The sequence below is a fragment of the Artemia sp. Qi Xiang Cuo genome, chromosome 6 (assembly GCF_049724085.1).
Source record: "Artemia sp. Qi Xiang Cuo chromosome 6, ASM4972408v1, whole genome shotgun sequence".
NCBI classification, from domain to species: Eukaryota; Metazoa; Arthropoda; class Branchiopoda; order Anostraca; family Artemiidae; genus Artemia; species Artemia sp. Qi Xiang Cuo.
In genome coordinates, this window is record NC_142799.1 from 70,082,910 (window position 1) to 70,098,767 (window position 15,858).

General features: G+C 36.5%; 1 protein-coding gene across 1 annotated transcript in view; it reads right to left on the minus strand.

Annotated features, from left to right (window-relative positions):
• Positions 1–15,858, minus strand: part of LOC148951557 (patched domain-containing protein 3-like) — an 88,876-nt gene that overhangs the window by 44,979 nt on the left and 28,039 nt on the right. The window contains exon 4 of the mRNA XM_089091196.1: positions 26–226. Coding sequence (XP_088947322.1) covers positions 26–226 — 201 coding nt within the window. The remainder of the gene's footprint in view (positions 1–25; positions 227–15,858) is intronic.

The following is a 15,858-nucleotide window of genomic DNA, read 5'->3' on the forward strand; positions in this document are numbered from 1 at the left end:
CTTTAGATGAACTGGGAAAACTCACCTGAGTAAATACTAAAAATCCGGACACTCGGAAATGGAGTAATTGCACCAATGAAAAAGCTGATCACATTTGTAAAAGAAGTGATTGTAATTGAAACAGCAGATTCTTCGTATGTTTTTGAGAGACGTTCAGGGACTGATTTTAGCTTTACAGTACGACGCCAAGCAGCAAGAACGACGAAAGTGTCGTCCATTCCAATACCTGAAACATGAAATTTAATTTAATAAAATAAGATACAGCTTAAACCTTAAATGCAGCTTAAAAATAAAGCTTTAATTAAAATTAAATTTCTAGCAAAGACATGTATTACCATCGTGCTGTTTATACAGTTAGTGAATGCTGACGACTCATTTGTGTCTGGAGAAGAGTCAGCTTCGGGCCTGTGCTCCCTCCCAATATGGCAATATCTTTTTTATGATTTTTTCCATATAATTCACTTATTCTTTGCAGCATTATAGAAATGTTTCCCCGATCCCCACCCTCGAAACAAAATACTATGCAAAGGATCTTTTATCCTTTTCAAAGATAAGTGATATATTAAAAAAAAAGTGTAAAATACATAGAATATGTATTCTAAAAGCGTAGTTTTTCATTGGAATGTAACTCTAATCCCCCTCAAATGCGGTAGGCCTTTGAGGTTAGTTCTATTACGTAAATTTCCTGCATTATCTTGCCACGGAATAAAACAAATCCAGAAATAAACTTATATTCACAAAGCAACAATAAAAGAGATACACCCAAGACTGCTTTTTACCCGTCTCTGTATCCGCAAAGTTTTGATTACCTATTTGACGGCCCCAAAGAATTTTCAGCGGTCACGGCCCGTCCTTGGAGGGTCCATCTACGGATGTAACGACACACCTTAATGAAAAAATAAATGAATACCTAAAAGCTTATATGAAACTTTCTTCTAGGAGCAATGAGCTTTTTAATTGGACTCAAATCCCCAAAAGACATGACTAAAGCCTCAACAAGATTTCGAATTGGACTCAAATCCTATAAAGATATGACTAAAGCCTCAACAAGCTTTTCAATTGGACTCAAATCCCCAAAAGACATGACTAAAACCTCAACAAGATTTCCAATTGGGCTCAAATCCTCTAAAGATATGAGTAAAGCCTCACCAAGCTTTCCAATTGGAATCAAATCCCATTAAGACATGACTAAAACTATGTATGCTGATTTTTATCATCTTTGACTGAGATGGGATGGATAGTCATAACGACAGTGGAACCCTTCCTTCAAAGTGGCTGTATCAAACCCAAACATTCGAGAAAAGGGATCGAGTTAGGAAGGTTTGGTTATGATTGTAGGAGAATGATAGCGCGTTTTAGTGAAACTGAAAGATGGAAAGAAAGAGTGGATATTGAGTGGATGGAGTTGTTGGTTGAAGAGTTCATTGGAAAGATGTAGGTTATGTTTGAGGAGATATGTTGTGAGTGTGTGCTTCAGTGTTAGTAGAAATGGGTAAAACAGTTTTGACAGTTTTTGTTTTGTTTTTGTTTTGTTTTTGGAGTTAAATAGTAACCGAAGCATAGTTAAAAGGGAAAAATGAAAAGATAAAGTTGAAAAGTAGTATCATTATAACTTTCTTTGAGGTCTTTGCAATTTGTAAATATGTTGGTGTATTTTTTTGTAAAAGAAAGTTATACTGATAAATAATTTGGTTGATTTGTTTTATTATTATTAATTTACTTAGTTTATTTTGAATTTCTTGATTATTATTATTTGTTGTTATAGGTGACACGTAGGGTTTTTTTTTTATTAGAAGGTTTTTGGTAGTATATGGTGACTTGAAGTGTTGTAGTTCGGCTGCTATTTAATAAAAGAGTAGGTGACGTCTAAAGTTAAAACTAGATGTATTTTGAATTTAAAATTTGTCGTCACTGAGAAGAGAGGAGGTGGGTTTAAAAAAATAGTAAAAAAAAAACAACCAAACATTCGAAGCCGTAACTGTAGACCTGAATTGGTCGATTTCCGCCAGCACGCCTAATATTTTACCTGATAAGAAGAGGTCTGAAAACCCTGTTTCCCCTTCCAATAGAGGTAAAATTAGGTGTAGAATCAAGTAAAGGCTCAGAAAGTAAAGGCTCAGGAAGTAAAGGCTCAGAAAGTAAAGGTGTAGAAAAGGCTCAACTACGACCCTTACTTGTGCTTCTAACCATGTTTGACTGGGATACAAGGTCTCTATTTAGTAGACCTGTTGATGACAAGAATTCAAGGACTCCTTTCAACCTCCCCTATAGAGGTTGAAACAGTACTGCATGCTGCAGAGGTGCAGCTAGGACGTCAAGAGTTAATTCTGATTAAATTTGGTCAAAAACCAACCACCTCTTTTGGTAGATATCGGGATAATATTAGTTTAGAAATGCATCTCCCCGCAGAGGTTGGATTAATCCTAGATCCTTGAAATACCCAAAAAGAACACTAACTTCAACATCTGATCAAATTTTGTTGAAATAAATCAACTCCATGTCCTGATGACATGAATTTAGATACCTTCCCCTTTCCCGTGCAGAGACCGAAATTAATCCCAAACCCAAAAAGCCACACCACATAAATTAGCTCGGACTTTCCACCAGGTTGTGTTGAAACCTAACAGTCGTTCTGGTGAATGTGTCAATCACGGGAATATACTTCTCCTTCCCCCATTCTTACGGGAGATTGGATCTAGAGTCAGAAATTTCACAAGCACGGTACAGGATAATTTTTAAGAAAACTTTAAGAAACGACTTTTAATATTTTATTATCTAGACCAGCTGAGGGTATTTGAGATGTCGTCTTACATTTCTGCATATTGCCAAAAAGTTTTTTTTTAATAGACAGCACGCTACATTGCCTCATTTAGAAATTAAATGAAAAACAAACAAGTTTTTTGAACTGAAAGTAAGGAGCGACATTAAAACTTAAAACGAACAGAAATTATTCCGTATATAAAAGGGGCTGCCCCCTCCTCAACGCCTCGCTATTTACGCTTTTTTTAGAGTTTCGGTTACTATTGAGCCGGGTCACTCCTTACTTACAGTTCGTTACCACGAACTGTTTGATTCAGTAGCTCTAAATGTTACATCGATGAGACGATTCCGCGTTATGCACAAATCTTAGAGTTTTCTACGAAACAATGCAATATTCAGGGGAACGGCATCTGTTTAAATAAAACTGTTTTGTAACTATAGTATTTTTCTAATTTGTTTCTAAATTTTTCCTTTTTTCTGCCTTACTGCCATGTTTCTTGTAAACGACCATCAAAGCTTTGAATTTTCATTTTGGTACAATTTGTTTATAGCCATGAAAAATTGTTAGTCCATATCTGCTATCTGCTTATCACTGCTTAAAGTGAATGAGAAAGTTGGTCCTTTTTATTCAAAAAAAACCCTCGATTTTGTCAGCAATTTCATTCGTTCAGATGAACGTGAGTAAACGGTTCAATTGCAGGGATTATAATAGAGGTCATTCCAATACATCTTTATTTACAATTTAGGTTTTTATTTTCTTTTTTTACGAACACATCGAGGAGTCAACCACTCTGTGACACATGGTATACATCGTTCCCCTACTCCACTTCCACCGTGCCATGCCTCTTCATAATCCGCATTGCAAGAGTGTAATTTTGTCAAAGTCCTGGGCGGGGGAAGGAAAGTTGGAATTGATTTTCTCAAGTCAAGTGAAAATTACCAAGTTAAAAAAAAAAAAAAAAAAAAAAAAAAAAAAAAAATCCATGTAGCGCCATAAAGGCAAGCTTGTACACTAAAAGGAAAGGTACACTAAAGAAAACTGATCTGTTACTGTGGATGCTTGAGTTATGTAGGCCTACATTAGTCTAGACAAGAACTTTGAAGATGCTAAACTTCAGCTTGGGGAGGGACTGGGGTCGGGGGGGGGGGCAGTTGCCCCCTGCCCCATAGCAAAATACGCCCCTGTCTGACAGACCGTATTTTAAGCAGAAAGCTGTACGAAAAATTTGGTTAGATCCCGCTCTTTCTGAGGATGAAGGCTGACAGACTGCCAAAAATCGTCCTTGTGGGTCAATCATCTAGGGCTAAGCGAAAAGCAGGTCGTCCCCGAATAGGGTGGTACAAAATCCTATGGTAAGATTTAAAGGAAATTGCAACATTTCGGGAGGGTGTAAAGCGGGAGGCTATGGGATAGATTGGGTTAGAGGAGGAGCGTGACTAGCATTGTTGACCTCGGGCTGCTTGGTGCTGCAGTGAGTTGTTAGTAGTAGTTGTAGGAGCACTAGATCTTTAGAATAGCACAATGAAAAAAATGTAATATTTACAAAAAAGTTAATAGATTGTATAGCCAACAAAACTGGTGTACACGATACCTGAAAGAGGGTGATCTCTCAAAAATCACCACGAAAAAAAGTAATTTTATTTATTCCACAACCCAAGGCCATACCCAGGATCTTTTTCGGAGGGTTTTTTTTTTTGGGGGGGGGGTACACAAAAACAACTAAAAAGACGCATACAAAATTTGTTTATGCCCATTTTTGTTATGTTTTTACGAGTCAGACAAAAATTTCGGGAGGAGGGGGGGGGTTCAAACCGCCTACCCCCCCCCCCTTGGATAAGACCTTGCCACAATCGTTGATAGATTATTAAGACAAACAAAATTTGACTTTCTTCTGTTTCTTCGGATAATGGATGAGTGGGGGAGTTTTGCCGTGTCTTTTTGTCAACTTCAAGTCAATTTTCTAAAGATTACCATTTTTTATAGCATTTTGTGATGACAAATATTCGATTTCTTTCTTCTACATCGAAGCTGGAAAATTGTTCCTCGAGCTGGCAAAATTATGGTCAAAGTAACCAAAGATTCACATTTGTGCAACAGTAAAACTGGCAATTACCATTTTTATTTTTCGAGAAATTCTCTAGTAAGACAAAAGAATTTTTATTTTGACATATATAACCAACGTCGCCTGGTCTTTTTGGTATAGCAAAATTTACCACCTTTTTGTCAGAGCTTAAAAAAATAATTGTCCTTTTAGTATTCATAGCTGAAAGAAATATAAGAATCACTTTAAAAAAACAAAGCTGATCAAATGCCATCAGCAGCTAAGTCGCTGTCACGGCTACTACTCGTATCTGACATTTTGAAACTTCTTGAATAGTTGTCAAAATCGTTTACTAAGCTGTTCCTAAAAAGAGACTCAGTAGACCAATGTAGATCAGGAAGATCAAAGTGTAATTGAACACACACTACCCATCTGATTTTCCTCTTGCGAACAGCCCAACAAATAGCTTGTGGTGATTATTCCAGAAGTTCAAAATCACTGCTATACCTAATGGTTGTATCTGACATTTTGAAATTTCGTGAATAATTACCAAAATTGTTGGGTAAGCTGTCCTGAAACGGAGACTCAGACTTAGTAGAATAATATAGATCAGCAGGATCGAAGTTGGTTCTCCTCTTCTCCTGCTCACCTCCCCGGCTGATTATCCTCTTGAGAATAACTCAACAAACAGTTTGTAGAAATTATTCTAGACGTTAGAAAATGTTATATACAATTAACAGGCGTGACAGTGACGATGATGATAACCACCTTGTTGATTGCAGAAGAATATAAACTTGCCTGACTATGAGAACTTTAAAATCGAAGAGTCTATTGTAAGATTTGCGGCTCTGTCAGTTCTTGGTACGACTAATCTGACACCCATTCGCTGTATATGGGCCTATCCCATTCAACATGCAATATTTCTCCAGAGTAAACCTTGCTTAATAAGATTATCAATGGTCAATGACCTTGCACTGTTTCTCAACAATGTCGCCGATAGTACTCAAACGACTCATAAAGTTGTGATGGCAGTTACTGATTAATAACTATAAAAGTTAGCTAATTATAAAACTTCACTTTTCAGAGGCCAAGGGACATTCAGGCTAGCCATTCGAATTAAGCTGAAATCAGGCAGATTATTTGTGCATGCCATATGATCTACATATGAGGTTCATCGCTAACCAAATGCTCCGTTTAATGAACGCCTAAATATTGTTAGTTGGATAGTGTCAAACCCAGGAGCTCTCCTTACCTTAGACCTTAGTTCCTCCGGTACCATTAGTATCACATAGAGTGTCAACGAAGCCTCTCCACTCGTCCCGGAGCGATACTGCAGCGGTGACATCTTCCCATTCAAATACTAAAGAAGTCTCCGCCATCCTCAGATCTCGGTCAAAAGTTCGCCACAAAGTGTTTTTTGAACGACCCCGTCTTCTTCTGTCACCTGGTTTCCAGTCGTAGGCTGTCCGAGGAAGGCGGCCTTCTTTAATGCGGAGTACATGTCCGAAATATGTCCGCCTCTTCTTCCTTAGAACAGCAGTAATGAGAGGCTGGCCAGTTATATTACGAACTTCAGAGTCACTAACTCTCTGTTGCCAGCTAGTGTTTAAAACTCTCCTTAGGCACATATTTTCGAATGCAAGAATTATCTTTTCAAGCTGTTGATTCATTTTCCAGAACTCACTAGAGTAGAGGAGTATGGAGAGCAGATTGCTATTGAAGAGACGTAACTTCAGTCGTAAAGAATATTTGGTGCTCCTCCAAATGGGCTTTAGTCTATTAAAAGCTCCAGTTGACTGACCATTTCTGCGTTTAATCTCGGACATTATTTCGCCATCACAATTGATCTAGCTACCCAGGTATTTGAAATCTTTCACCTGTTCTATATTTGTGTTCTTGTGATGCAGTACAAGTGGTGAGTTTGTGATGGACATGCTGTTTGATTTGTCAACGTTAATGGTTAGCCCGACTTTTTCTGAATTTTCTATGATAGCGTCAAGTAGCTGTTGTAACCTCTGTTTAGAATCTTCTAGCAAGACCACGTTATCCATGAAATCCAAATCAGATAGTTGCTCACTGCTTATTTTCACGCCATATCCAGAGATTCGTCTTAATATGTAGTCCATGATAATAACGAAAAGAAATTGGGAAACTACTCATCACTGACGCACACCAGACACGATCTTGAAAAATTTGTGCTATTCTTGGTCTTGACGCAGCACTCAGTCTCTTCGTATACGGAAATAATCATGCTCACTAGTTTTTCGGGCGCCTCATAATACTTGAGGACTCTACACAAACATTCTCGGTCAGCCTAGTCAAACGCCTTTTCGAAGTCAATAATAGTTGATATAGCTTGTTGCTCCACTCTTTTGATTCCTCGACAAGCGTTCTCAGTACAAAAATAAAGTCGGAGCACGATCTGCCGCTTCTAAAACCATGCTGCTTTTCTTGGAGATGTGTATCTAGTGCATCTTGAATCGGGTACACCAACCTTCAATGATCCTATGTACCCTTGGTATCTGTAGTAGCATGTAATCAGTCTACCTGCTGGAGCAGAATTGCCAAAGTTTTTGCATCTTTATCCAATCAGTAGAACAGAAGTATGAGTCAAGTGATGTAAATCCATTTTAAAGACGAATCCGTACCGTTCCTGTTAACTCAGAAACACTGAAGATAAATAATCGTCCGTACAGTAAAATTAAGTAATCAAATAAGCCTGATGGATTTTGACAATTTTTTTTTCAATTTCAAGATGTTTCAAAAAAAAAGTTAGCACTTGACAATTAAAAACTTCTTTATTCATTTCACTAATGTGATTTGGATTTTTTTTTTTTTTTTTTTTTTATTCCTTCAAATAATACTTTCAAAATGTTTTTGGTGTAAATCGATGCTCAATGCTGAAGTACTAGGAGGCATCAATTTTGAATTAATTAAACACAGGAGAGGAGATAATAAACCGTAAACCCTACAACTGTGGAGGCGTTCAGAAAATGTGTAGGGACATTGAGAATTTTAATATTTAATAAGCTAGGAACTATCAAATAAGTATACAAAATTGTAGATGGGACATTTGCATTTTTCACTTTTGGAAGGCTTAATCAGAGACAAGGTGGGTAGGCTAATTATATATTATAGCGACCATGCCCAAGAAGTGAAGTTAGGTTAATCCTAATGAAATATACCAAAATATGATGAAAATATAATACTTTATTAACAAAATCATGGAAACTGCAGAAGAAAACTATGGAAAGCAGGCCGCCCAGAACGCATTATATTAAATACCTAACATAACCACCTCTATATATTAATTATTTAATTAAAATATACCTGCATCGCAGTTTATTTCACGAAAGAATAAGCAAATTATAACCGAATGCGAGACAAAAACCGGTTCTGTTCAGATCAAGAACTTGAGTGGAACTAAGTATCAGACTGTGTACTGTTGGGCCAAACAAATTCAAAACATACAGCATAAAGTAGAATAACACATTTTAAGCAATTGTAGTATAAGTTACAAAGTTGCATAGAGAATAACGGAAAATAGTGTGCTTAAAACAAAAATGAACAAAAAATGGCATTCATATTGGTTTCTAAGACGTCACCAATCGATACGTTAGAAGCGATCACCTCTTGTATTACATTTAACTGCGAACCCGCTTTTGAAGGGAATGTGTTTTGATTTAGGACGCCATATTACTCCCAGCGCCAAAAATAAACAAGAATGAATGTCGGAAAGGTTTTATCCGCAGTACACCCCAAAAAGTTCGTTGACATACCACACTCAAGGGTATATGTTGTCGTCACGCCCATAAAGTATCCAATGGTATGTCAAAAGAATGTCTTCGGAATAAATTCATATGTCAACGTATTTTTTGCCCATTCATTCTCAATCTCGTATTTCAGGTCCTAAAAGATTAGTAGGCCATGACCTTCAGGTATGTTGTTGCCCCGGTAGCACGCATTTTAAATTCCTGATTCTCACTGTCATGGTCATCCTAATTACCAGGTATAATAAGAATGAAATGAGTGATTCATATGATGCACCTTGTTTCATTGTAATTATAGAAATCAGTGACAGTGACAGATGGAATTCCCACGTTACCTCATATCTAAATTGCCCGAATAAGCATAAAAAGCATCATTTTTCTCTTTTTTTTCAAGCATTGCTAAATCTTTGCAGAAATCATACTGAAAAAGGAGAGGCACACAGATGCAGTACCTCCACTGTGCCGAATTTTTTATGTTTCTCGAATTTATCCCGGAAGAGAATTGGGTTCCCCAAAATCTCACCGGAAAGTAATAATAACGAAATTAACGATTTGTATTTCGCGTATTTTACTAACATTACTTTTTGGGGATATTTAAGAGAACCTAATTTTCTTAGAAAAAAAACTCGGGCTATCCCAGGTAATTTTGGGGGAGAAATAGTGTATAGAAGTAAAATTTAATAGGAAACCATAGTATCAAAAACATTTTTTTTTTTAATCTTGCCAGAAATTAACTTTATCGAAATTTAACGATTTGTAGCCTATTTCCTACAGTTTCGTGTATTTTCGAATGTTAATTCGAAATACAAATGGAATTCGAATACAGTCGGAGAACCGTCTGTACAACAAATGAAATGACGTCATTTTTATACAATCCTAAAAAGGGCTTATCCCAGAATTTCCACTCAATTACTCTTACTATCTGTCTTGGTTTTTTCTACAATTAGCCATGACTTGATGCCTAATGCAAAATAGTTGATTTCAGTTCCAAATCAACGATTTTGGGGTTTTTGGGGAACCCAGTTTTCTTTCGAAGAAATTCAGGGAACCCCCCCCCCCCCCAAATCGAGGATAGTAGAGAAACTGAATAGCTGGTCTAGAATAGACACTATCTTGTGTAATGGCTAACCGAACTTCAGTAACATTACTAAAAAAAAAACAAAAAAAAAACCTGAATCAATTTTAAAAGTTTTTAAGCGGGCAAAAAAGGTTAGTTTTGGCGTAACGTAAAGTAATAATAAAGCGTAACGTTGTCTTTGTAACGGTCAGACAACAATAACGATATTTACTTGGAACAAAACAGTTCAGTAAGTTGTGTAAGCAAAACCAAAGACTAGGGAATTTCTTACCTACAGCGAACAAAGTGATTGGACAACTCATATTACCCGGTACCTTTTGCATAGAAGCCTTGGATAGGTCATTGATGATTATTTGTGCACGGTTACAGTACTATTCATGGTATTATTTGTAAGGCTAACCGCTATTATTATTAAAATTACTTAGATATTGTTCAAAATGACCACGGTATCATTTGGACATAGATTAAAATTAAATGGAAAAAAAACATGTTTTCAATTGATAATAAGAACCAACATTAAAACTTTAAATCTTGGTTCTTATTATCAGCCTCCTCCTCAATTGCTTGCACTTTATGCTAGAGTTTTTTAGTAATTTAAGAAGCTCCTTATTCCAGTTAAACGACCCATTTTGTTTCTGTTCATTTTAAGTAATAATGTAGCTCCTTACTTTCAGTTGAAAAAACGTGTTTTTTTTTATTTAATTTCTGGTCGGTTTTCAAATAACGCTGGGAAATCTACCTCCCCCTACGTAGGAAATTCCTTCTCTTCACACAAAATTCCTCTACAGGAAATTACTCTCGCGTAAAATCCCCTAGAAATTTGCGTGACGAAATATCTACAGGTATTGAAAAGGTAGCGAAAGAAAAACGAATTCTAAAATACAGTTGTTTGTAAAACTATGTACGAAACGAAAAAGAAAAAAAAAATTGCAAGCTACATCTAGAGACAAAACACAATACTTTTGGTTAATCAACAGTAAATTGAAGGTCAGTTTATTTTTCTCGTGTCTCACTTAGTTACGCTGAAAAAGTTGATTCGTTCAAGTTATATACTTAATTGTTTGCTATAAGATGACTATAACTTTTATATTTGTCTTGTTAATCCTGTACCTTCTCTTATTAATGACCACAGGCTATCATTTGGAATGAGGCTATTGAGCTATCCCCCGATTTTCAGGCAATAGTAAGAAATCGTTTAAGCCCATATTGGAGCAATAATTGTCACAGATTGCCACAGGATTCTACACTTTAGAAAGCTTATTACCAATTGCAGAGAACAGATTCCGCCTTATCTTAATTCATAATTAAAACTATTATTAAAGACCCGTCTTTTCTCTCGTACAGTACTTTCTATGCTAAGGTGAATAAAATTGATGAGCTAAATGAATTTCGTAGTCAAACAGTTCGTGGTAACGAACTGTAAGTAAGGAGCGACCCGGCTCAATGGTAACCGAAACTCTAAAAAACGGGATTTTGATACCAATAGATACATCAAAAGAATTAGATTTTAATTCTGATTTCAAATATATAAATTTCATCAAGTTTCATATTAACCAACAAAAGTTAAGCGCCTGAGAAAATTTGGATGATTTTTGAAAAAAGGGGGAAAGACCCCCTAAAAGTTATAGAACCTTAATGAAAATCACACCATCATATTAAACGAATCAGAAAACCCTACTGTAGAGGTTTCAAGCTCCTATCTACAAAAATGTGGAATTTTCCATTTTTTGCCAGCATAAATATCCCGGATGCGTGTTTATTTGTTTGTTTGTTTGTTTTTTTTTGTTTTTTTTTTTTTTCCCCATGAGTGTTAGTTTAGAACCCGTGGTCCTTGAAAAAAGTTGGCGGGCTCAGTGGAACGGAAATTAAAATTTATATTGCCCTTTTTAGGTGACCAAAAAAAATTGAGGGCAACTAGGCCCCCTCCCACGCTCATTTTTTTCCCAAAGTCACCCGATCAAAATTTTGAGATAGCCATTTTGTTCAGCATGGTCGAAAATATGATAAAAATGTCTTTTAGGATGACTTGATCCCCCAAAGTCCCCAGGGGGAGGGCTGAAAGTTATGAACTTTACTCAATGTTAACATATAGTATTGGTTATTGGGAAGTATACAGACTTTTTCAGAGGAGATTTTTTCTGGTAGGTGGGGGAAGGAGAGGGTCGGGGGCTATATGGAAGGATCTTTCCATGAAGGAAGTTTTCATGGGGGAAGGGACATTGCTATGAAGGGGGCGCCGGATTTCCCAGCATTATTAAAGAAAAAGATCAGGAATTAAATAAAAAGAACAAGTTTTTCAACTGATCAACTGATTGTGATTAAGAGGTCATTTTTAAAGAACTGGAAAAAAAATTCGAACTATAGTTTAAAGAGCAGGGTAGTGACTAGGGGGCGAACCCCCTAATATACGTGTTAAAAATTTATGAAGATAGAAGTTCGTTACGTAAGTTAATTCTAAGTTACGTATATTTATTACTAATAAAAACGTTCGTAAATAAAATTAAACAAGTTTCGAAAAAGCCATTTAACCAAATATAATATGCAAATTTTGTTTTAATTATTCATGTACGGTGAGCCAAAATCAAAACCTGCATTAATTCAAAAACGTTCAAAAATTAAATAAAAAAACAAGTTTTTTAACTGAAAGTAAGGAACGACGTTAAAACTTAAAACGAACAGAAATTATTCCGTATATGAAGGGCTGTCCCCCTCTCAACGCCTCGCTCTTTACGCTAAAGTTTGACTTTCTCACAACTCTATTTTTTAAACAATAAAAAAACTTTAGCGTAAAGAGCAAGGCGTTGAGGAGGGGGACAGCCCCCTTCATATACGGAATAATTTCTGTTCGTTTTAAGTTTTAACGTCGTTCCTTACTTTCAGTTAAAAAAACTTGTTTTTTTTATTTAATAAATTAAAAGGACAGTGTTTGTCTACATATGATTTTTAATCTTTGCTGGGTGAATTTTCTCTCAAGTTTTTGTGACACTTTTTTTTTTTTTTTGGGGAGGGCGACGTGGAGGTAGAATAGAATGAATGATTCTTAGTTTTGTGTCTTCGGTATCCAATTAGGTCGTGAAGGTATTAGAAATTAATTTATTTCGTTTATTTTTATTTATTTGTTTTCTTATTACTATTTTTTTCCCTTTTTTTGGGTGGGGGGGTCTAAGGCTGGCTGGTAGTAATTGTGTATGTAGGGTTTTGTAAAGGGTGATGTATGCCCATACAAGTTTAATAAACTTCGGGTTTTGTTGTTAATGTGTTATATTTTTTTTCAATAAAACCTTTTTCTCTCTCTCAAAATAATATAACAGTATCCTGCTTTAGTGTTATTTGTGCTATTTGCCTTATTCATTCTATTACCTGACAATTACGGATACTTATTACCATTATTCATCAATTAAGACAAGGTCTTTATCAGTGGCGGATCCAGGGGAGGGACGAGGGGGGTGCGCGCCAGGGCCGAATCTCCAGCATTTTTATTGGGGGGGGGGGCAAGAGAGGTCCATATCCAATTGATTGCATCAATTAAACTTGCTCCAAACGCAAGTTTATTGGACCGACCTATTTGGCCCCCCCCCCCCTAAAGAAAACCCGGATCCGTCCCTGGTCCTTATACGATTCTGTCACACCGGATCGTTCTTTGTAGTGTTACACACAAGTTTTGTTTAACATTTAGGCCATAGAATACGTCTACGCTTTCTCCGGGATTTTATGGAACAGAATTCTTCTTCAGAGCTACGAACTTGTCTAGAGCGGGCAGCAATTTCAATCAGGACAGGGAAAAATAAATTAAATAATGTGTGATGAATAACAGGTGATATTTGAATAAAACTAAAGAAAAATAGTAAGAAAATTAAAGAATCGGTAACAGGTACAACTTTTAATCAAGACAGTGAAAAAAAAAGGTTTACTTAGTTTGGTTTTCACTGTTTTGATTCGAAGTTTTTATCTATTTCTTATATATTTACATATTATATCTTATATTTTATTTACATACTATATCTTATATATAAACATATCTTGTATATTTCATTTAAGTTATATAGCCTATGAAAATTCAGAAGGTCTAAGAACATATTTATGGAATTTATATTATATTTTCTTTGAATATCATTCACCAGACGAAGGCTCAAAATAGTAAACAATATTGACCCTTCATTTTTTTCTGCATTTATTAATGCTTTGTTTATTATTTCAGTATATTTCTTTTAATGTGAGGCAGTTCTGCCACCCCTTGGAATTTTTATCAAGATCTTTAGATTTTAGTCAGTGGCGTCAATTTGGGGGTCGAGCACTCCCCCCAATATTTTTTGCCCCCTCTCTTATATTTTGAGAAATAACTCTTTGATATGGTCGTTGAAAAATGCATTGAAAAAAAAATTATTATTTTTTCCATACCAGGGCACTTCGTATCGAAGGAGTTGTCGTAGAAACTTCGAAAAGTGCTCATTCGATTGTAAATTGGAGTGGATTGTGCCCTTTTCAATAGTCGGAAGTGATTGGAAGGCAACTAACACCCCTTCCTCACCCACTATTTCCCCAAACGCATCCAATTAAAATTTCGAGGAATCCTTTTTGTTCAGCGTAGTTGATTTCCAGATAGAAAATATGTTTTTGAGGAGGACACTCCCCCATAACCCTCAGGGCAAGGGTTTTGTAGTTATGCCCTGGGGGCATATAAGAACGATGTTGGCACAATGTATTATTTTTTTTTTTCCGTTAGACAAGGGCACCTCGTATCGAAGAACTTCTCGTAATAACTTCGAAAAGGGCTCATTCAATTGGAAATTGGAGTGGCTTGTGCCCCTTTTAATAGTCGAAAGTTATTGGAAGGCAACTAGCACCCCTTCAACGCCCACTATTTCCCGAAACACATGCAATCAAAATTTTCAGACAGCCATTTTGTTCAGCGTAGTTGATTTCCAGATAAAAATTATGTTTTTGAAGAGGACACTCCCCGACAGCCCTCAGGGCAAGGGTTGTAAGTTATGCCCTGGGGCATATAAGTTTTTTATTAAAAGCGTTGTCGTAAAAACTTCAAAAAAGGCTCATTGGATTGCAAATTCAAAAGGCTAGTGCCCTTTTTAACAGTCGAAAGTTATTGGAGGGCAACTAGCACCCCTGTCACACTCACCATTTCCCCAAACACATCCAATCAAAATTTTGAGATAGCCATTTTGTTCAACGTAGTTGAAAGTTCTGAAAATTAGGTCTTTGGGGATGACAACCCCCCCCATAGCCCTCAGGGCAAGGGTTATAAGTTATGACCTTGGGGCACATAAGGTTTTTATAGAATGTGTTGTCTTACAAACTTCAAAAAGGACACATTCGATTGGAATTGAAATGACTAGTGCCTTTTTTAAAAGTCGAAAGTGATTGGAAGGCAACTAACACCCCTTCCACGCCCACCACTTCCCCAAACACATCCAATCAAAATTTTGAGATAGCCAATTTGTTCCATGCAGTTTAAAGTTCACGAAATTATACCTTTGAGCAGGACACTCCATCCACAGTCTTCAGAGCAAGGGTTATAAGTTATGCCCTGGGGGCATATAAGGTTTTTATTGAAATCTTTGTCGTAGGAACTTGAAAAAGGGCTCATTCGATAGGAAATTCAAAGGGCTAGGGCCCTTTTTAATAGTCGAAAGTTATTTGAGGGCAACTAACCCTCCTCTCACGCCCAACTTTTCCCCTAACACTCCCTATAAAAATTTTTAGATAGCCATTTTATTCAACGTAGTTGAAAGTTTTGTAAATTAGGTCTTTAAGGATGGCAACCCCTCCCCCCCCCACGGCACTCAGGGCAAGGGTTGTAAGTTATGCCCTGGGGACATATAAGGCTTATATAGAAAGTTGTTATAGAAATTTCAAAAAGGGCTCATTCAATTGGAAATTGAAAGGGCTAGTGCCTTTTTTTATAGTCGAAAATGAGTGAATAGTAATTAACCCCCCTCTCATACCCAACATTTCCCCATAAACATTCAATCAGAGTTTAGAGATAACCATTTTGTTCAACATAGTTCAAAGTCCTGGAAATTATGTATTTAAGGATGACAAACCCCCCAGGGCAAAGGTTGTAAGCTATGCCCTGGGGGAATATAAGGTTTGTATAGATAGCGTTGTCGTAAAAACTTCAAAAGGGGCTCATTCAATTGGAAATTGACAGGGCTAGTGCCCTTTTAAATAGTTGAAAATGATTGGAGGGTAA